The 23,274-nt window shown below is 43.3% G+C and overlaps 2 protein-coding genes across 2 annotated transcripts; one reads left to right on the forward strand and one right to left on the reverse strand.

The window, feature by feature from the left end:
• The first annotated feature begins 335 nt into the window (after positions 1–335).
• On the forward strand, positions 336–1,658 carry LOC124484209 (fibroblast growth factor-binding protein 1-like). Its single transcript, XM_047045034.1, has 2 exons — positions 336–443; positions 639–1,658. Exon 2 carries the CDS (start codon positions 664–666, stop codon positions 1,375–1,377), a length of 714 nt encoding a protein of 237 aa, XP_046900990.1. The 5' UTR covers positions 336–443; positions 639–663; the 3' UTR covers positions 1,378–1,658.
• Positions 1,659–7,500: 5,842 nt separating this feature from the next.
• Positions 7,501–13,569, reverse strand: anxa5b (annexin A5b). The gene is made up of 13 exons (XM_047045376.1): positions 13,411–13,569; positions 13,119–13,171; positions 10,597–10,681; positions 10,220–10,314; positions 9,840–9,953; positions 9,650–9,740; positions 9,495–9,574; positions 9,325–9,375; positions 8,903–8,996; positions 8,724–8,819; positions 8,339–8,397; positions 8,065–8,187; positions 7,501–7,924 (listed from the first exon to the last, which is right to left on the reverse strand). Exons 2-13 carry the CDS (start codon positions 13,119–13,121, stop codon positions 7,862–7,864), a joined length of 954 nt encoding a protein of 317 aa, XP_046901332.1. The 5' UTR covers positions 13,122–13,171; positions 13,411–13,569; the 3' UTR covers positions 7,501–7,861.
• Positions 13,570–23,274: the final 9,705 nt, after the last annotated feature.

The following is a 23,274-nucleotide window of genomic DNA, read 5'->3' on the forward strand; positions in this document are numbered from 1 at the left end:
TTTCAGAGTAGAGGGGATAAAAGACTATCCCCCCACACACACTCCCTTTAGGTCAGAATAGGGTCAAGGTAGTAGGCAGCTTTTTTTGAATGTTTAACTCCATTGGCTTTAAACTAGTGTAATTTTCAACTCCTAAATCCACGCCATTAAAACCAAGCACTACTGCACTTGAGGCGTGTGTGTGTAGGCGTGTGTGACGCTCTTTGTAGGGAGACTGGACGTGTCATGTCAGGCTTTGAACTACCAGCAAAGAAAATCAAACTTTGATTCTCGCGCGCTGTTACGTCCCCAGTGACACGCGCACTAGGAGCGTGTGTGTGAGCGTGTGTTTAGAGCGGGAAAGATGGGCGTGTTGCAGGATCTATAAATACTAGATGCGTCCTACACAGATGTCTACAAGAGCAACACCGGACTTTACGCACGTGGAAACCCTGTTATTGTCGGTAAGTAAAGCATCCTAAATGTGCCAGATGGATGCAGAGTATATATTTTTGTCAAACGTTTCCTTTCTAGAACATTAATGTTCAATATAATTTGTGTTTGATAGTGCTAGATGGAACAAAATCCACGCATTGTGGGAGAAGCCACTCAAGCACATGACATGCACAACTTTTAAAATTATATTTATCTCTTCATAGGTCACTTAATTTCCTTAAGTACAACATGTTGTTCTTGAGGACCCTCGCGCTCTGGTTGTTCGTAGCTTGCCTCGCTCAAGAGGTCTTAGTGTCCATTGGCAAAGGGGATGGAAAGGGGCGCAAAGGCAAAGGAGGCAGCGGTAAATCAGAGCAATCTCCAAGCGCTACGCCAAGCAGGACGGAGAGGGCCGCGCCGAAAGGAAAGTTTTCCACTAAGGATAAGCTGCAGTGTACATGGGCAGTGCGTGGCAAGGAAACAGTTACGTTAGCTGTTACTTGCAAGAATCCCGAAGCGCAGGTTACCGGAGGAGTCACTGAATTAAGATGCGACTACAACGCAAAACCCACTACCTGTCCAGGATTCGGTACCAATCCAGCGGGCTACTGGAAGCAGGTTGCTCGCGCGCTAAAAAAATTGCAGAAAAAGCTTTGCAAGGATGAACGTGCGCTGGTTAAAGCAGGCATGTGCAAGCGCGCTACTCCGGATGCGCACTTCAAACTGGACATCGGCTCGTTTCATTCCGAAGCTGGCCAGCCCAGCGACTCAGTAAACCCCCAGAAGACTCCCCGTACCAACGCCATGGCTACCACAACCACTGCGCCACCGGCGAGGCACAGCAAAGGTAGCTCATGTACGGAGCGCGTGGACCAGCAGAAGCTCGCGGAGGAATATTGCAGTAACTCATGGGCGAGCTTGTGCACTTTCTTTTTCTCAATGTTGCAAAGTGGAGACTGTTAAATGCGTGCCTGGGGACCAGACTAAAGTAATTCCGAGATTGATTGACAGTTTCATTGACTTGTGGGGAATTAGTATCCTGGTTAAGTTTTTGGGTTGCTCTCGCTGTTTATGTAGCCCCAAGAACACTTGAGAAGGCATAACTATAATAACCAGTAAATCAATGTAATAAGAATTTCACTGTTGGCTACTATATCAAGATCAACAACTATTCTCAAATCATATTGTTTCTGCAAATACACATATACTGTATTTATTTTTCGAAAATAAATGTTTTCTATTTATTCAAGTTGTTTCTTTGTTAGCCTGACATGTACATGCAACTACATGTAGGCCTACATGTACATGTACGCAAAGGATTTTGAGCTGTGTAAACGATATTCTTCTGTTGGTATTCACTCTCGTTTTGAGATTCAAGTGGGAACAGCTTGGGCTTGCTGTACGTGCCAGAGTGACCAATGCAAACATGTTGGCTGACTTGCGACAAATCCTGGTTGAGGAATGGGATGCCATCCCACAGCAGTGTGTGATCAGGCCGGTGACCAGCATGAGGGGGAGGTGTTGTGGCTGCGTATGGATCTTCCACGCTACTGAGTTCCCTGACAGTGTAAAATGAATAAAGTGTAAACATGGTCAATATGTGTTGTTTTTTCCTTATTACTGTGGGAGAGTGCAATTATCCAATCCACCAAACAACTCAAACCGAGAGTGAATACGAACAGAAGAATATTGCAGGGGATTTGGTCAAATATTTTGGGCCATTACCCACACGGTTAGCTGTGTTGCTCATTCCACGAATGCACGATCCTTACAAGTTGTACCTCGTTGTAAAGGTGACTAATTAGGCTTTCCAACTATTTTTTAAATACAATACCAATTGGTATTATTTAAGGGCATTTTTTTTGAGGAGTTTATTTTGATACAGAGTGTGTTTCTGTGTTTTGGCACGCGAGGCAGTCGCCCGTTTAAGCTGGGTACCGGGAATTCCTATACCCGTGCGCTTAAAAATGAGGTAGAAACATGTTCTGGTAAAGTCGACAAAATGTGTATGTGTGTCTGTGAGAGAGCGTGTGTTTATATTTGTATGTGTGTTAAAGTGTGTTTGTGTGACTGTGGTTATTTGTGTATGTGTGAGTGTGTGTCTGTGTTTGATTTGGATATAGCCGACCATAATGGCCCGCATTAGTATGAAAGATCAAACAAGTTGTGACAGACTTCCTAAAGAGTATCCCACCCACACACACACACACACACACACACACACACACACACACACACACACACACACACACACACACACACACACACACACACACACACACACACACACACTCAGTGGAGGCCTCTAAGGAGAGCAACAAGAGTCTTATCCTCACTCCCCTCTCCTTTTGTCTCTTCCAGTCAAGCAGTTGTTAAGATGACATGCTTTTGGGAAAGGGTGCGTCACATGGGATTGGTTTACAGATAAGTGTGTGTGTGTGTGTGTAAGTGTTGGAGAGAGTATTATGTTTGCTGGTTAGTCAAGGTATAATCAGGTGAGAAGATCTTGTAGCTGTAAATATAACACACTCTCCCACCTAGACACACACAGATGCACACACGTGTACGTAGAAACGCTGTGTAGGTTAGCGACCAGATGTAAGAGTATATAAGGGTACATCTCCTGTTTCCTCCTACACTCTCTAATTACTTTCACAGAGACGGCAACCAGCTGTGTTGTGAACACACACACACACACTCACACAAAGAGGTACTCACACATGGATCCACAAAGATCCACAAATACACACAGGAGAGCTGTTAAGAGTTATATAAGAGCTGTATAAGGTTGTGGCTTCTGTTTGAATATATAGGGCAGGAATACCATAGTCAGTGTGTCTGGTTGTCTGTGTTTGTAAAAACTCACACATACACTTTAGTTTCCTTCCTGTATGAATTTCACTCTTTGAAAACTGACATTAAGTTGTCAGCACTTCATCAGACAGAAAGGATGTTGTTCAAGGGAAAGGTCACAGGTGAGAGATGGACATGTGACCTCTGCCCTTAGTGCTCTCCCTGGGCCTGTTCCATTCAGTCACGCCCCTTATTCTGTCTGTCGACCTTGAACACTCAAAGCAAATGCACTGTGTGTGTGATCTTTGAAAAGTGTCTTATGGGAACAGTTTCTTCTTTGCAGAGTAGAATGACAGAAGGACAATCGCTTCACAGAGGGAAACTACTCTTAATTCCTAAACTTTTTTTCTGAGCACTTGCTTTTGACCTTTTTCTTCTCTCTGTCTCCTAGTTTCTTGTTCTCCCTCTCTCTTTCTCTGTAGTTAAACAAGTCCTGCCACATTCCATTATCTTCCTCTCTGCCCCCTCTTCCAAAGACGTGGAAGTGTGTGTGTGAGAGTGAGTGTGTGTATGTATGAGCGTGCCATCTAGGGTCCTCTGCAGCAGGAGCTTGTAGTTTATACAAATGACTCTCTTCTGGAGAGGAGGCTAATGTTAAGCCACAAACACACAAACCCTGTAAAACTGTGGTTGGGATTTATATATGATCATATATAGTTAATACAAATTTAAGTTTAGCAGATACAGTTTACGTGTGTGTGTGTGTTTAAGCAGCTATATTTCACTGATTCCATATCATTATCAGGTGGTTGGCTTTTGAGTGTGCTAATAAGCAGTGCCAGGTATGAGCAGTATCAGTTTGACATACACACTCATGTAGTAGATCCAAATCAACAGAGCTACATATGCACAAGAAAAATAATATTACCGTGGGAGGTTGTGACTGGAGGAAAATATATATCATCATAACTTGCCTGATTGCTCTTTTAAGGATTAACTATATTTAGAGGTCATGGTAAGGGTTTGGTTACTGGTTAGGGTTAGGGCAGCACTGTGAGGGAACTATTGTTGAAAAACGTTGATTGATCAGCAGATTTGTATCTCAATCTAATGTAGGACATCTGTTAAATTCCCATGTCAACAACATTGGTTCTAGGACCAGCTACAGCCTGTGTCCAGACAATATGCAGCAGGAAGTTCTCGGACTTGCACACATGGTGCATGGTTTCACTAAAATTTGTCAAAGCCCAGAATCCCGCAGTGTTTCCCTCTGGAGAGGGCCAAGGGGCATTCCCATGACAGTCCTATGGAATTCCATCTTTCTAGTTTTTTCCGACAGCCGCCAGCTTACCACCTGTCCCATCTGGATATGAACTCCCCCAAGCCCTCTTTCCTTCACTTGTTTTTGTCTTCTTCCGTTCTCTCTCTTTGTAGGATCAGATTTGTAGGGAGCTGCAAGTCTGTTCATGTTCTTTCACAGAGAGAGATAATGTCCAGATCCTCTTAACAAAACACCTATACACACAACACCATTATGTGATCAGACTGCACACTTCTCCGAGCGCCTTTTGAGGCCTCATGTCTTCTTCACGACAAGTACAAACACGATGTGATGAACGGCAGAGCCATCGATATCAAATGTTCCATGTTTGTTCCTGCATGCGTGTTTAGAGACAGAGAAAGGAAAACACAGTGAGAATAGCAATGAATCAGTGAATGAGAGAATGAGAGAAAGAAAGAATGTGCAAGGATAAATGAATGCGTATTTGTGAAAGTTTGACGTGCCACATTTGCATGTTAGAGATGGTTTCTTTGTCTACTTCTTGAAATGTAAACCAATGTTGGGCAGGCCAGGTGTCCTGTCTGTTAGCTCATTGGGCTATGACAGACCGACATACTTTATTTGTCCCTTTGGGGAAATTGGTTTGGAGTATACTCATACCCCTTAAATCGGACCTTGCAACAGATTAGTCTGGCCAGACAAGCTGAACCTCCTGTTTATTATGACAGTATAGGCATTACCCAAGTTTTAGTGAAGTAGAGCAGGCTGCAGTCACCATCCTCAGAGTCTCTTGACTCTGTGCTCACCCTAGCTGTGGATTGACTGTTTTATAGCTTGTTATAGGTTTATAGGTTGTTGATATGCAGATTTTCTGTATACACTAGCTTGTGTCTCAGTGAGGAAGAGGTCGCCTCATGTGCCCCTAGAAGGCCGTATAGATCTAGGAATGCACTTTGTGTAACCTCTGGAGAGCAAGGAAGTAGATATTAGTCTCCAAACTTAGTGATGACCGCATCACCTGTGTACCGTTTCCCCTGTGCATCATTTGTGTAATGTGTACTGTTTAAGGGCATGTTTTAGTGGTTACTATGTCTGTACTGTCCAGCTAATGTATATAATTGCCATCTGAGAGTCATGGGTCTCACTCATGCTATCACTTTCTAATAAATCCTATAGGTCAAATCTTTTCCATTTGATTGTCTTCCTTGGCCTATCTTCTGACAGTAAAAGACAGCAAATTTTTCACTTTGTCATTATGAGTAATTGAGTGTAGATTAATGGGTAAAAATGTCAATTTACAATTAAACTTACAACACTATAAAATATAACCTTAAGTGAAAGACAAGCCCATGGAAGGTCAAGGCTGGTAGAGTGGGGCTAGGGAGTTAGGAGTAGAGGGAAAGAAAACTTCAAAACAAAATTCAGTGACCTCATCCTTACTGAAGTGTAAAGTGTGACCTACAAAGATGACCTATTGCCTCTCTCGTACACACACTCACTCACTCACAAAGAGCAGTAGGAGGAGTTAGAGGTATTGTTCTTCCCGTGGCTCGATGTGGCCTGACCCCATGCCCTGATGGTTGCCCACAGTTATTGGCTGGCTGTAACAATCGCGGCAACAATCAAGGGCAATGGCCTCTGCAACAACAATTCCAAATGACAGTTAGGGACACAGTTTAGAGTACCAGGAACTGAGGTGACTGAACACACACACACACACACACACACACAGGAAAAGCACGTTAGCATGGAACCATAAGGAACCTACATTATCTAAAATCTACGGTAACCATTATTTAAATACTTCATGAATAATTAACCATTCACTGTAATTCATTCACTTCTTAGTTAGTTATGAAGAGTTATGAACTTATATCAGACACACATTTCTGGATATAGATGTACAGTCTTGTGTTACGAAGAATCCCTCTAACTGGATAATCTCCACTGACACGCAGTTTAATAAAAAATGTTTTTGTTTTTGTCTCTTAGTCTAGGAGTGAAGCTAGTGTGGTGTCCATTATACTTCAGGATAAAAACTGGGTATAAACTGGCTATACTACACTATTAGTAAATACTAATATCTATATCTTATATGCAGCTTTCACTTCGAGATCTTATGAAGGATCCCAACAATCAAAGGCTTAACATTGCATGTGAGATCTGAAGTTTGAGAACTACTGTATCTGGGTACTCACAAACTAGACCACATGATGGGTGTTTACCTTACAGTCTATGGTGTTTACCCAAAGCAGTATGGAAAGATTCGTATCATGGGCTAGGACACAATCTTTCTTGACACTATTGGCACAGGTGTGTGTATGTGTGTTTGAGGCGTGGGCACTAAAGAATAATGTGTCAGCCAGTAATACTCCCTCACCCAAAGAACACCCCGTTGGTCTATGACACTGTAGTTCCTGCTGAAACATGTCGCCACGAACACACTCACACACACACTCCAGTTCAAAGCTGAATAGTGTTTCTGCTTTTCTATATTTGAATGCTGTCTCTCTATTCCCAGACACATTTTTGTACTGCTACTGCAAACCACAAACCTTTCATTATGGCAAACATCATTGATGCACTTATGGGCAGACACAATATATGTATATATAGATATATATAGTATGTCTATTATAGTAATGAAGAGCATGCCATGCAATTTATCTGGTGATTTTAAAAGCTAATTTAGTGAGTGTTTCTAATCAGAGTTAGCCTCCCCTTGTCCCATTCATAGTGTTTTAGCTTCCCCTAAAGGACAGAATGTGTCAATGCACATTCTCACATTAACTCTAAATCTGAACTTCATTGTCTTTTCTAGTGCTCTTCCACAGATCTCTCTCTCCATATGGTGATTCGCATAAAAGTTTGTTAAAACACATCGTAGAGGTTCTATTAAATCTGTGGAAAGTGACTGAGTAAAACGAGAAATAGGTGTGTGAGATAGCAGTTCAGTTGTGGAGTTGAAGACACAGAAATTAATACATTTGACTTTATAGACACCATGTTGATTGCAACATTTTTTTTTTTTTTACTATGGAATGTTCTTTGATGTGGACCTTAGAAACAGTACAAAACACTAAGCTAAGAATACATAATGCCTGAGGGCACCAACTTCATGTTAATCATGTTGAGCATATTAGTGGGTTAAAAGCTTAATGTAAGAGTCATTACTAACTGGATTAGCTACCTTGGAGTTGGATAAAAAATTATTTTGGGCTAAAGATGTGGTAGGACATCGGCCCATTCACAGCCAATCACAAAGCTTTGTTGTGGCTTCTCTATTGGATGACAGGTGTTTGACAGCCAGTGGGGCTACTCAGAGCAGAAGCGTTTTGAGGACCCTCCAGATGGTTAGGTTCATCTACATGGTTATGCATCGTCCCCGCCACAGAGCAGGAGCAGGGTCTTGCGATAGTCACCAGAGGTGTCACCCTGTAACACACACAGCCACACAGTGTGAGTCTCTGTGTGTGCATTCACATGGCACAGTGTGTAGGTGTGTGTGTGTGTGTGTGTGTGTGTGAGAGAGAGCAGATTTGTGAGACTGTGTTCTGGTGTGTGCAAGTGTGTACCTTGATCATGGAGTGAAGAGAGCAGGCAAACATCTTCCTGTACTCTGCTCTGATGTCCATCATGTCCACCTCACTACGAGACACCATCACCCTGATCAGGGTCTGGTCTTCAGTTCCTGCCCCCTGGGACACACACACACACACATACCGTGTGCGTTTCATAACACAACACATATGACATCACATATGACAACACATTAGGTATTGTCAGATTTTCAATCGCTAACATACCTACTTACCATCATTTAGTGATGCTATCGATTGATCTGCTTACCTTTAAGGAGTTGTAGAGAGTCTCAGCAAAGTAGGCAGGCACACTCCTAGCACACTTCACTACAGGTCAGAGATGGACAAAGATGATGTGAGGAGAGAGAATTAGTGGTACCACTTTAGAATGAGATATAGTGCGTGTGTGAGTTGTCCTAGCACATTTGGTGCCCTAGGCAAGGTTTACCAACCCCCCGGGGCACCAAGCACAACACGGACATGTGACGTGCCGTGGTTGGCGCCCTCTGCTGGTCGTGTGTTTGAAACTCAAGGACAGCGGGAGGGTTAATTTAGTTGGATGCACTTGGGAAATTGCATCACTTGGGAAATAGCATCCTATGTCACCTATAGCACGGACCGGCACTGTGTGTGAGGGAGTTTGTGTGTCTTACCCACGGCCAGCAACAGGTTCTCCAGGTTTCCAGAAGTTTCTCTTTTGATGCTCTCCTCAATCTGATACCCTGACAGCTTCATATAGGCATCAAACACTGCAACACAGACACACCTTCAATATTTGACTCACCTTCATTATCACACACGCGCACACACACACACACACACACACACACACCTTTCCTCAGGTGCTCTGCACTCCTGTTTCCCAGGATGGTGACAAATTCCTGCTCATCGGTGCCAAATTTCTTCTCCCCAGCCTGGAACAGGGCCTTAACCCCCACACACACAGCATCATCTTACAGGCAATAAGGACAAGTGACTGCAGATACAAATATTCCTTTGACTAAGCTGAAAATGTTCAACTGCAATAACATAATCACCACACCACAGGTCTCGACTCACTTGTAGGAATTTCTATTCCTCCTTAATTCCCATCTCTCTTTCACACACATTCCAAGTGAAAGAGGAATTTGATCTCTTACATGTGATGGTCACACATTTGTTGGCAAAACATTGCTCAATGAGGCCATAGAGACAGCAGTGCAGTCTGGAGTCTGACCCATGTCTCAGACACCTACTATTTACATCCACACTTACTTGAGCATCAGCCTCCACAGTCCCCTGCTGTACTCCCTGTTGCCTGCTGGCCTGTGAAGAAAATACGTTGTTAGACTAGAGGAGAGGGGATGGGAAGAGGGTGGGAGGGAAGGGGAGAAGGGAGGAAAGAGGAGGAGGGGAAAGAGGAGGAGAGGAGAGGTCAACCATACCTGGAGCAGAATGACCAGCAGCCTTTGGAAGTGACCCGAGGTATCTCCTGCTATGTCCTTCTCCAGGTCATGGTCATACTCTGAAACAAACACACATTCTCATTCTCTGCATGCCATGATCCTGTACAGGAATTACATGTGACGTGTGGGATTACCTTGTTTATAGGCAGCAGTAATTTCCTTAACCTGCTGGCAAGTTCTGGAGGCCAGAATCTCCACCAGCACTGTCTCATCTGTCCCAGCCCCCTGGAGGGCAGAGGGCAGAGGTTAAAGGTCCCACCTGGATGTCTGTCTGTTTCTGCCTGTCTGTCTGTCCATATCTTATTGATCCAGTCAACCATGTACCTTGATGGCATCGTGTAGAGACTTGACATCGTAGGCGAGGGGTGCGGTCATGAGAGCAACAATGAGAGTCTCAAACTTTCCCCCCAGTTCCCCTTTGAGATCACTGATCAGGTCCTGGAGAGGGGAGAGGGGAGGGAGAGAGAGAATGAGAGACAGAGACAGAGACAGAAAGAAAGAGGGATACATGTTGGTTGGGTTGATGTATAAAAAGGGGTGCTAAGACTTTGTTTCTACTTATGGTGTTGTGTTAAGGTTTGTGCGGATGTGCAGGTTGATAGACTTTTGTCCAAAAGGTGTGGTTGCATTGGGGCTCTGGTGTGCAGGGTCGTCTTAAGGTTGCCTCGTGGTCGGGTTGCGGCGTGGTTATGTTGCGCCCTCACCTTGCCGTGGAGGGTCTTGTAGGAAGCTTTGATCTGCTGCCTCTGGCTGTTGCTACGGGACACCACCAACTGCAGGATCGCGTCCTCGTCCGTTCCTACAGCAACAACTCAGGTTACCTCTTCCACCCCCAGGCAATGGCAACCATAGTAACAGTCTCTGTGTTAGTACTCTGCATGTTCTAGAACATACAGTATGTGACTCCGGTGAGGTGAAAGACAGACTCCTTAATGAAAGCCTCACTCACAGGCTCCTTTACAATATCCACAGGGAAACACTGTGTATCGATTAACACTCAAACACATCCTTTACAACATCCAATCAAATTGTAGTCACACTCACACACTCAAAAACACATAATCAACACACACACACTTACCAATCCCTTTCATGGCCTTGTACAGAACCTCAGCATCTGCGTTGGCGTTGAAGTTGCCGCTGGATTTCACAGTTCCTTTGCTGGCCTATCAGAGCAGCACAACAGAGGTGGATGATAGGTAAAGCAGTTTAATCCTGTTATCTCCATCTCTGCTGTTTCCAGTGGCAACATACACCAATATAGATAAAAGTAATATCATGGTTATTTCAGCCAGATAAGAAAAGCCAGACAAGCTTTAGCTGTCTTTATTGGTGTGATAAAATGTTTTATAGTCCTAATCAGGGAAGCAGCAGGGTGATAAAAACAATGCCAGATTTTAGATAAAGTTGTTGGACAAACTGTACATAATGCTCACAATACATAGAAAGATGTGTAATGCAGCTTTAGAAACAGTTTCTAAGCTACGTAAAAGGACATCATCTCTCCCTGTTCTAAAGTGGCTGGAAAAATGTAAATCACTAAAGAGTGTGGTGGTTACCATGGGTGTGGGTGTGTCTGTTCCATAGAGCCATATTCTTCAGCAACACCAAATAGGCATCCATTGCACCACTCAGCTCACTAAACTCAACAATTGAACACACACAAGCAGGCACACACACTCACCCCCACGCTCTTTATCCAGTCATTCTGCTGGAGATGGTAGGATGAGGCAACTATATTTATAAGTACTAAGTATTTGAACTACAATACAGCCTCATAATACTGCTACCGTGCAATAAGCTTCTTAATTATGGTTGGAAAATGACGTGTCAGAATAGCTGGCGTATTTGGTGGTGGTCTTTATGACATGTAGGAAACATTGTTTTAAGTGGAAAACCATAGGAATGCTTTGATACCGAGCTGACTGAGCCCAACAGAATTCCAATTCCGTCTTCTGGAATCCCCACACTAAGCTGCTATAACAAGCAGGATTCTGTCTGTCATTGTCAGAAACGTCATACCAAATCAAACTCTCTCCCGAAAATCTCCCTCTCACACAGAGATACAGAAACACACCCACAGATGCACACACACACACACAGGACTCAGCACCACGAGCTAGCTGAGATCTAATCAAGATGCCATTGAGACAAATTCAATAACAGAAGTATAGAGTACACTACCTTATCCACCTGGAACAAAGCTCAACCCTATTCACCAAAACGTCACTCTCTGTCCTGACTACAACATTACACTCACCACCTTAGTTGAGCCAGTACAGTTGTAAGTAAAATATTTCACATTCCAGCCCCTCTCTTTTTCTGTTTGTGTCCAGAAAGGCAAGTCTAAACAGTGCTGATGCAGACGAGGGGGAGGCAGGGAGCACATGTGATGAAATGAGAGGGGGCCATTGTAAGAGAAAGTGTTGAAAAAAGACCAAAGAAAATTATTTTCAGAAAGTATGAATAGGAAACATTAGAAAGGTTCAGAAGAGAATGAGGTACCACCACACTCACCCTATCTGACGGCTCTGTCCCCACTGGATTGAAATAATCTGGAGTACAAGCCTAGCCACACCCCTCCCACATTTATGGTCTGTCATTGCTATGGAGACAGTCTTTCCAGCCCAGGTTCACCCCAGACTAGAGGATGAGCTCATGGCAGCTCGGATTGGTTCATCCCTCAGTAAGTTAGCTTGAACTGAGCAGGATGAACAGAGCTCTACTCTGCTTAAACTGTTCCAGAGAGTTTGCTCATTCTCATGTAGTTTATATGGCAGATTAAACAGTTTACTTTCAACAGATGCCTTGAAATTCAAACCTTAAGTGAACTTCAACTTCCTCTTTTGGTATCTCTGTCTCTGAGGAAGGAGACAGGTCTGGTTGCCAGGAGAAGGATAGCGTTATGCCTTTACGTAAACATGAGACACATCCAACCTGTTTACTGGTGGCTCCTCCCAGTCTGTGTATTTGCATGTGGTTGTGTTGGTGTGAGTGAGTGAGAAGGTAAAGAGAGAGTTTACATTTTTTATTAAGCAGAAGGAAAAATATGTGATCCCTGTGATAAGTTTGAGAAAGATAGACAACTAGAGAGAGTGAGAAAGAATAAAGAGGCAGGGTGGAGGACCCAGCCGGTGTGGAGAAAAACCAACGATTATGAGTCATACACTGAGCTTCCCCAAATGCAGCCCCTCAGTTTTGCCCACGCGCACAAAACGAGATGAACTGCCCGTTAAAGGAGCAAAGTCCTTTTCCTGAGTTAACATAACGTTTACGGTCACGTCAAATGAAAGGGACTGATCTAGTAGCCAACGCCGTATAGAGATACATGTTTGTATCAGGAAGGAAAAGTAGGCTATTACTTTCTGTCTAACTAAAGTATGCCTAATCAATGATCCATGTTTTCCTTACGGCCTTTTACTCACAGATAATACACATTATTATTTAATGGAGAAGTGAGGGCGTTACCATGGATTGAGTTACACAGGCGCAAATGAAATGGAAAGCAATTTCATAAATAATTATTTTTTTTATAATTTTCTTCAACTTGTACTATAACAACAGCTTATGAAACTTCACGTTAAAAAGTGTTTGATAGCTTACCATGTTGAAAGTAGACTTCAGTTTGATTCCAGACCGGAGAGAGATAAGTAAGTCTGTGTAGGAAATACATTCACATTATGATCGAGCATTAGATATTCAATTTATCCAAGATTAAAGGAGCTAGGTTTCTCATCACAAAGATAGCCTACAATTTGCGTGTAGCCTACAACTAAGTGTATGGCGTTATTAACATTTGCGCAGCCAGGTAACACGCAAACACTCGAAGACAAAATAGGACTTTATTAAACATAGATGTACCGTTAATCTTTGTCTAAGTGAGATCGACACTTACCGGAGGTACTGACGACACTGTTACAGCACTGAACAATCTATGAAGAGAGAGGGACAGCTCCGGTGCAGAGTATCCTATTGAGTTTAGATGGAGTTGTAATTCTTGGAAAATTTAACTCCAGCCGTACTGTCTAAACGGGCCACACCCAGATGACTAACCACCTCGCTCACAGCACAGCAACCTAGCAGTCTGGGAAATAGTGTTTTTAGGTCACAGGCTCAACCCGAATTGGAAAGGATACTGTATTTGAGCTTTTAAAACTACAAATTGTAACATTAATTGCAACGTATGTATATGGTTACAGGAAAACTTTCATAACAACATATTAAGATATTACATTGAACTCAAGCCAAATCACATCAATACATTGAATTTCTTTGCTAAACCGTTAACATGACCCCTTACAAACATCATGCCACTATATTATAAATTGATTCACTTGTTGAGTGCACAACTTTTCCTTTGGTTCTATGGTGTGAACTATGTCAAATATTTAGAAGTATTTACAAGACCTTTTTGAGCCGGGCTCAGAGTCTGGTTATGGAGCATCGTACCTCTCGTAGGAGAAACCAGATTAGCACAGCCAACAGGCTGACCAGACAGACAAACAGACACAGGTATGTCCCTAGACTCCACCCCCAGCCCAATGCCAGGGGTGGCACGCCAGACACCCCAGTGAAATGCATGGGGTCAAAAAAGGGCAAGGGACAAGTCAGAGGGCGCTGGACAGAGGCTCAAAATTTCCCAATCAAATTTCACAAGATGTCTGTCCAATACATTTGCCTATTGATTTCTGTAGATATCCTTTGTGGAGATGTCCTGTCCACCTATAATTCCAGGATTAACAATTGTGAAATAACCTGGTTGCATAGGTTATTTTTGGTCTCTTCCTCTTTGTCTTTGGGGCTGTGCTGTGTTGACCTAAGCTTCAACTGACTGTGCTAAAACACACATGCAGATTGCAGCAGAGGGGCAATCGAACAAAAGATAAGGTTCATATAGTTCTGTAAGAGGAAAACGTCCTTTCCCTTCCAAGTTCCATCGTTCTTGAAGAGTAGTAAAAAATCCCCAAATTTGTTTGACCTAATAACAGTTTGTATGCTTGGGAGTAAACCCTGCTTTCTCCCCCATCACGAAACACCTTGAAGGTCCACTTCAGAAATGCAGAATCTCCCAAGTAAAGAATCCTTCTGTACTGTTTGGTCTGGTCACCAAGACTACATAGTGCTGAGAAAAAGGTAAAGATACCCACAGACACACACACACACACACAAACACACACAAACAGACACACACACACACACACACACAAACACACAGACACACACTCCTACTAACACATGCCTATTTGACCAGAGGCCACACAGGCTATTTCAAATCAATAAGACACCTATCATCATCATCTGATTACAACCGATATCTTAACCACATTCATCCTCATTACTGGGAATGTACCAATTGAACTGTCTTTTATCAGTTTCTTTATGACCTTGTGAGACTGATGAAGAAACAGTGTATGGACAAGCTTTTTAGGTCCAATAATGTCCTGTGCAGGATGTGTGACAGATGTATAGACATTAAACTCTGCATTGGTGTTGTACACACATGCACAAGAGGGCACATACATTTGAACCGTAAACACTAAACACGGTCTGCTCATCAGCCGCTCAACTCACAACAGCACCTTTACCGCCATCTGCTGGCGTCGATCTGCCACAATGGTTATATCTAATTTATACCAGCAGGTGGTGCTATGTCATGAATAATTTGTAAATTGTATGCCAGCTCTCTACAGTTAATTGGATGTGAATCCTCGATGTTATTCAGATTTGAATGAAACATTTTTTTCCAGTGAAATGCATACACACCCCTTAAATTGGGTAGGGCTTGTTTATTGTTCCAAACGTTTCCAAAATATAACATACGAATGCACGTAGCTGCTAACAGTGCATTTGCGTCCCAGAACCAGGAGAGGGCAGCTTTCTGCCTTTTTCAGAGATGAGATTTTGCCATAATTTATGTAGGCTAGGCGTATGTACACGAGTAAGGTCAGCTGCTTAGAGACCCCAAATTCTGCGGATAGAAAGGCACTTCAACCGTCCAGACGGTTTCCACAGTGACCTTATCTCAAAGTCATTAGACTACAGCTACTTGAACTAAAGAGAGCATGTCTCCTATGCCTTTTTACGATGTGGCGTCACCATGACAACTCAACCAGAATTACTGCAATGATGCGTTTTCTAGATGGTTACGAGGGAGATTAGTTTGAGGAATTAGTTTTGGTTTGTTGATTTCCTGGAAACATAGGGTAAAGTTATCAAACATGTATTCCTAGAAAATACTTGCTAAGCCTGAATGTCTGGTTTGAGAGTATGCACAGACAGAGGTGCTGTTGCCTTACACATTTTATAATGACACTTATCTAAGTTGTTGCTGTATAGGCTGTAGTTCTGTGGGGAAATCAAAGCAGTAGGAAGGAAGGAAGTCACGTTATTTCGAGCCTGACTCATTTCCAGACTGAAAATGAGTTTCTCTCTGCTCAGTCCCTTCTTTCCAAAAGGCAGCTGTATTAATTTGTATCACAACAGGTGTTGAGTGAGGCACAATAGAGAGTGGCCTTTAGTGATGAGAGGTTGTTGACCACATGTTAAATCCTTCAGAAGAGTAGCTGGGTGGCAGTCAGTAATGTATCTGTGCAGTTTTTGAATGTGTTTTCTATGTCCTTCTGTAATTACACATGTATTGTGTCACAAAATCCCTTTTGTTGTCAGCATGCAGCCAGAGCTGCAGGGCTAAAAACGACTGAAAAAACAAAGCCAAAAAGACAACATGGTCGTGTGTGGGGAATTTAATTATTGTGGTGGTATGTACAGTACACTTTATTTACAGTTAAGGCGAAAATCCTTTGAGTCATTTTGAGATTAATATTCCATTCAGAGTCCCGTCATTTCCCCTCAGGATTATGATGTGAGAAAGTTGCTTACACCAGCAGACACAGCAGTAGCCAGAGGTTGGGGATGGATCTGAACTAACCTAAAACAGACTACAACATAGGAAATTAAGAGATGGAGGAGAGGTGGGGAGATTTTAGGGAATATGGGGTGAGAGAGAAAGGAAGGGAGAGAGAGAGAGGTAACGGAAGGGAGAGGGAGAGGGGGGTGACAGGGGAAGAGAGGGAGAGATAGGGATAGAGCAAGAGAGAGAGGGGGGGAGAGAAAGGTAGAAGGACAGAAGAGGAGAGAAGGAGCTAGGGAGAAGGATGGAGGGAGAGATGGAGTGGGATTAAGAGAAAGAGAGATGGATGGAAATGGATCAAAATGACAGCAGCTTGCTGCTTCATTGATTTGAGCTAGAACCATGAATATGGATGTGCAGTATCTCTACATCATATCAATGAGTGATGAGGTTGTGAGTTTGCCATTTTTGTATGTGTGGTGGTGTGTGTGTGCTTGTGCACGCGATCAGACAGGGTCAGACAGGTCGTTTCCACCCACTGATTTGTTCAGTAATTGAGTGAGCTCTGGCAGTTTTTCTCTCCATCTCCTCGGAGAATGATAGAGCTGTGTGGACCATGCTTTGCCCCACCGGGCCCCTAATGATACTAACCTGCAGCTGGCCACTTCCAATGTCAAGGCAGTCAGCCACAACAGTGTCTATCATATTCACAGTGTGAAGCCTGCAATGTGGGATGCCTGCAGAGACAAAGCCCTAGACCTGGCTGTCATCCTAATATGGACATTAGGCTTCATTAAGGACAATTGGAGTTGTGTTACATACTTTTGTGAAAAAACAACAACATTGGTCCAAGGTGAGTCATGAATATTTAGGCTCGCTCACAAGAGAGTAAAGGCGTGTGTGTGTTGGTGTAACAGGTGTCATTGTGTCCCTGGTCAGGAGGCTTCCCTTTGATCTGCCCATACTACGGTGCAAACTCGGGTCCTCTGACCCGATGACCACCTGCTATAAACACCACTTTAACCAGTCACGCCACCCAAAAGCTAGCTTTTTGATGGCACGTGTGAGTGGCGTTTATATTGAGCAGTAATGTAAGTTTAACCAATTCAACATGGTTACACTCATACCCCTAAACTCACTCAGAGGGACTTGAATCCATGACTGTTGGATTTCCCATTAGACCAAAGAGGAGTTCCCTGGTTTTACACACAACGTTCAAGATCTCTGGGTTTATAGAGGGGGGGGGGGGAGGTGTTAGCGAAGGCCTTCTTCCAACCACCAGCTTTTTAAAAGTAAAGTCTGCTCTACAAGCTGTGCACAGGGAAGTCCATTCATCTTGAAATGTATTGATGACAAAGTTTTGAACCCAACAGCGTTTCAGAACCCACAATATCCCTCTCTCTGTCACTCTAAGGCAGTGATGTACAGTATAGGCATTCCATTCCACCAAGCGTAGGATAAATCCTCATTTGTTTGTGTGCGTATTTATTGTCTTTTGTGTGTGTGTGTGCGTGTGTTGGCCCGGTGTGTGTGTGTGCCAGGTTGATTTGTCCCAAGAAGAAAGTCCTTCTCATAAGAATTAGCCTCCATGAGTAATATCTTCTTCCACCTCTCATTTATATTGATAAAGTCGAGATAAATCAAAACTTTACACTGGTCCGTGCCCACTTGATGGTGAAGAAACACAATTCATAATTTATTATTCTCTTCCACACAAAGGTCAAGGATGAGAGATTCAAGGAGTTTTTTTTCGAAACTTTACTTCTCCTTAATTTTCTCTGTCACTGCAGAAAGGAATTGCATTTAACCATCAGCATGTCCCTTGTAATTGGTTTTATATACAGTAGACTGGTTGTTGTATGATAATAGCACAGCAGTGTTCCTTCGCCAGGGAAGTGGGAGAGAAATCTGTGTGGCTTTTAAAATGGTTCCAGGCCTCAGTATGTATACAATAGGGAGGCCACGCGATTCAGTCAGAGAACCTTTATATTCCTCCCTCTTCCCACATTTATTTATGAAAGGACTCACAGGAGGCGTTGGGACCATGTCCATGTTAGGTACAGGGACAGTGACTCCTATAAAACTGGAATACGAGGCTCAAGGCTGGGTGGGCTCTGATGTAAGATGGCTGTCAGCTGGCTCGGCCTTTGTTGCCCATGTTTTATTAGACCCAGGCCTGGATGGAACAGACAGCTACAACTTTGAACTAAAACAAGTTCTGCGCAAACATAAAATGGCTGACCTTGCAGCAACAAGGCAATAACACCAAGGGTATAAGGGAAGCTGGTTTTTCCGATGATTTGTTTGGACATGATTTGTGAGGAACCTTGATGCTGTATGCAATGGGATGACAAGTCGCACCTTCTATGTGCTCATCGCCATGTAGAAATGTTTCAAGCTGTTTTCATTATTTCAACACCCCTGACTAAGGCACTGAAGACACACAAAATGAAAAAAAAAACACATGCCCCCCCCCCCCCCCCCCCTCCACACACACACACACACACAACATACAGGGTTGTTTTACTATCCTAGTGAGGACCGACAATTCACTCCCAAATTCAATCCCTAATTGTACTATCCCTAAACCCAAATGCTAACCTTGACCCTTGATGGAATTCTAACCCTAACACTAATTCTAACCTTAACCCTAACTTTCTTAAACACCGTAGAAAGAGCATTTGAAGTTGTGTGGCCTAAGAAAATATCCCCACCTAGTACATATTTTCGGTGCTGCATCGGGAATTTACTTAGCGAGCTAAGCGCCATCGATGAATCAAGGGGAATTGCTAACCCATTTCCTCACCATATTGTTGAAGTACTTTAGATGGACGCCCCCGCGCTGATGGATGAAGAGGGAAGGGGTGTCATCAATTGAGGGTGGCTGTCTCCTCCAGGGCCCTTGTTGCTCCGGTTAAAAAATGGAGGTTTAGGGATGCCAGGCGCTTACTGAGAGGTAAATGGATCAACGTCCCATGGAAGTGAGTCACTTGTCGTCCTCTGCAGGCAGAGGAGACATGTCAGGGCTGTGAGGCTTCCTTCTCTGTCCTCTGTGTATCCAGGCCTTCAGAGGAGATGCTCAGATACAGTTATATTGATGATGAGTTCAATTGAATTTACTTTATTAATCCCGAAGAAAATTCAAGAGCTGAGGAAATTGGGAGTGGGAGAGACATTAAGTCTGGTTGAGATACTATAGGCAATTGTGGGATAAGTCTTCTTATTGATATGTCATATTAACACTGGTGCGCTATAAAAGTCTGAAACTATATTAGTGAAAGGAAACATGTAAGCCAGTAGGCTATACAGGACATGTATACAGTGTGTAAGAATAGTTATGGTTCATTGGTGCGATTCGCCCCAAACCCCCAGTTAATTTGATCTATTCATTTAGGCAGACTGGGACATTATTATCCACCAAACAGGCTTGTCTGACCTTTAATCCATCTAAACACAGAGGGAACATGATCCCAGCCGTCCTCCCAAGCTTTCAACATTAATTTAACCTCCGGCACTTCTTGTTTCGATGTTTGTATTGTTTTACTGTTTCAAAACCATTTGTCCTATGTGGACGAATAAAGTTCACTTCACTTTTTATTCAAATTAGAGCTCTGAGAGGAGCTGTGAATTTGTAATGCCCATGTGCTGCCCAAACTCAGGGGACCTGTATTTTCTGGAAGTATATATAGGAGAGTGGGATGGATGCTTGTGTGTGTGTGTGTGTATGTGTGTGTGTGTGTGGGGGGGGGGGCAGGGTAAAGGGGCTCCTGTGGAGAGCCTAAGAGAGTACACATGCAGCCCAATCCCAATCACAACAGGGAGTCCATTCATCACCCATTGGATCAAATAATTCCTCCACACATGGCTGCACACATTATTACCTTCATGTACCAGAAAGTGAACCTGCGTCCTTTTCTCTACCCTCACTCCGAAAATAACACTGAGATTCCTTTTCACCATTATTTTTGCTCTGGCACACCTATCTTCTTGGAATGACTCCATTGTTCTTTGTTTCATCTCGTTGTGGTAATGGATGAGTTCCAGCTGTGATCAGACATTACTGTTTGTGATTAGAAGGCTTCTTACTTTGGTCAATAAATGCCTATTATAGCAATAAAACCCTTTATATATGGATGGATTTTACCACGCCTAGGAACATCCCCATCCTCAGAATATAAACAAGCAGTTTATTCCAACTTGGATATTTTATTGCATTATATATGGGTTTTGGGTGTTGACATTTATTTCATGGCTCCGTTCCATTTTACTGAGACACTCATAACAGCCCCAAGAGCTGTGTGTGCATCTTAAGGGACTTGTATTTCCTTAAAGATTCATGTCAATGACTGTTTCGGTTTGTATGGGATTCTTTATTCCATCCACCTGAATTCTCTCTGAAACTTTCTTTTATTTATTACGTTCCTTGTCTTTTCTCCTGTCTTCCCTCCATTCCCGGTCCCTTTACGGAAAACCAGAAATGGCGAGCGAACAAAACAACTTCCCAGCCAACCTGAGTCATGAAAACCCAAGAGGACCCCTAATCTGATGCCATCTGTGTTACAATTATGAGCCTAGCACTTTGAAATAGATGAGTTTGTCTCTCAGGGGGCTTCTTTGCTACACAGTGTGGACAGGTGAAGTGAATCCTGTGTACAGTATGTTTACTAGGCCATAGGGAGTGGAAAAGAAAACGTTCTATACAGTCTCTGTGAGCATACAGAGAATACACAGTCCCCACCCACATACGGCACAAGTTGCTGCCTGTGTAATGTTTTGCATTCTGAATAATACAATGCAGTGCAGTTCTTCGGGATGTGCTTTTGTGTGTCTGTAAGACTATGTGTGTGTGGTTGTGTATGTCTGTGCAGTCAAGGGTTTGTTTGTGTTGTATTGGTTGTCGAGATGCATTTAGATACTAGCTTTAATTACCACAGTAAAAACAAGCAGTTCCTGTTCCACAGTAGCCTTGGTTCCAGCTTTTTTGGTTGGCAGTGTCGTAAATTTGTCACGCTGTTCACAAAAGGTTGTCAAATATTATAGTTTGCCAAACTTGAAACTTTAGAAAACTTTTAGTTTGCATGATAGTAAAACTATTTCAGATATGACTAGAGACCGGCTGTTGGCTTGAAGCTTATCTGTTAAAGCGTACAGCAGGTAATTGTCCATAACAATGTTGTTTGTTTTCTGGGCTTTGATGTGTGAAATGATTTTTTTAAAGTTTTTTTTTTTTCTGTTGAAACAATGTTATTCTTTAAGTGCATAGCAGCTATTTGGCCAATGAGCCCCATGTGATTGATCAGCCTAGGTTCTATAATGCCATGTGACCTTGTTACTGCAATGCTGGTTCCTGTAGCCTCTAGCAACTGAATTAAGTTGAAGACAGGGCAAGTTTGGGTGATTTTTCTTTCTCACTGTAGAAAACTTCCTTTTGCGTGGGTTACTGTGAGTACATCAATGTTTTGAGTTTATAGTTGCTCTTAAACTCCCTTCTTGAAATGAGAGTGTCCCAGAGGACAATTAATAATTGATGATGCTTGCCTCTTCTGTCTGTCACTCTTTTTTCTTCCTCTCATTTGTTCTCTCCATCCTACTGTGTTCTGTCGTTCCTGACAGATCAATGAAACTCCTCGTGTTTGTCTCTCTCACGCTCTCTCTCCTTCACTTTTTTTCCTATTAACTATCTACTTTGGTGCACACACAGAGACACACACACACAAACAAACACACATACACACACACATAAACACCCCACAAATGCAATCTAGAAAAGATTACTACAAGGACTATTGTGTTGAGGCTGTAGTCTGTCTCTGCTGATGGCACACTGTGTCAGTGATTTTGGAGCATGGCTGCCAGTTACTAGAGCACGTTTCCCCATCTCCTCCTTATGCATATAATCCAAGTGGCAGACCCATGTGCTGAACCATCAATCATTCATGCATGAAAAAGGCTTGAGTGTGTGTGCGTCGGTCTGTCATCTCAGGAGAAATAAAAATGAGGCGGGGATAACTTGAAGGTGATAGATGCTCTCTCATCTAAAGCCTCTGATGACCTTTGACCCATTGTGTGTGTGTGTGTGTTTGTCTGGGACAAACATGAGACGCCACAGCAGACAGTGAATCCACTCCAGCAGGCCTGAATTACAGCACAGAGGCTCTGTGGACGTGAGTTACAACCACTGGCACACAGGCACTGTGGGGATACGATGTTGACCAGGGACACACCACGGATTTCCAAACAAACTGCAGGGATGAAAAACGAATGTTTGGCATTTCGTAGACACTGTCATACATGCCCTTTCATCACTTTCACTTTCTTTGTGAGAAAGTTCAAGTGATGTGTTTCCTACTCGGTTGCGGTACACTTTGATTTCAGTTCACAGTCAAATTGACACTTTTTATTCCACGCCTGCGCAACTTCACTCTGCTGACATCAGCACCCAGGAGGTTCTGGTTAGAAAGAACTCCTCCTTCCTCTGTGACACGGTGTTCTCTCTCACAGTGACTCTGAGGTGTGGCTGCAGCAGATGGAGGAGGCTCTGTGCCGTGCTTAGGGCCTGAGAGCACCTCTTGAGGCTTCCTCACGTTCAGACCCAGCCATCACTTTGCTAAAGATGACACACCTTCTAAGAAGTGGTGGAATGTGTCTATGTAAAACCAGTGACTGGATGTGTTGGCGTGCATCACTGTTCCGTTATGGTGAAGGACAGATGGACAACCAGACAAGTCGACAAACTGACAGACAGACAGACAAGCAGCCAGGCAGCCAGATGGATGCCTCTGTTCAACTCTTTCATAGCTTCCCATTGTGCTCCCCCAGAGAGACTCAGAGACAGTCCGCTATCTACCCCACACACAACCTGTGAATCAAACAAAACCCCTCCGCTGGAGGCAGGAAATGCCGACGTAA

This window comes from Hypomesus transpacificus, chromosome 22, assembly GCF_021917145.1.
Source record: "Hypomesus transpacificus isolate Combined female chromosome 22, fHypTra1, whole genome shotgun sequence".
NCBI lineage: Eukaryota > Metazoa > Chordata > Actinopteri > Osmeriformes > Osmeridae > Hypomesus > Hypomesus transpacificus.

Coding starts and splice junctions, on each gene's coding strand:
- LOC124484209 (XM_047045034.1), top strand. CDS start 664: ATGTTGTTCTTGAGGACCCTCGCGCTCTGGTTGTTCGTAGCTTGCCTC.
- anxa5b (XM_047045376.1), bottom strand. Junction 10,315..10,596: donor CAAGGCCATGAAAGGGATTG/GTAAGTGTGTGT, acceptor TTGTTGCTGTAG/GAACGGACGAGGACGCGATC. Junction 8,820..8,902: donor TGCAGAGCACCTGAGGAAAG/GTGTGTGTGTGT, acceptor TCTGTGTTGCAG/TGTTTGATGCCTATATGAAG.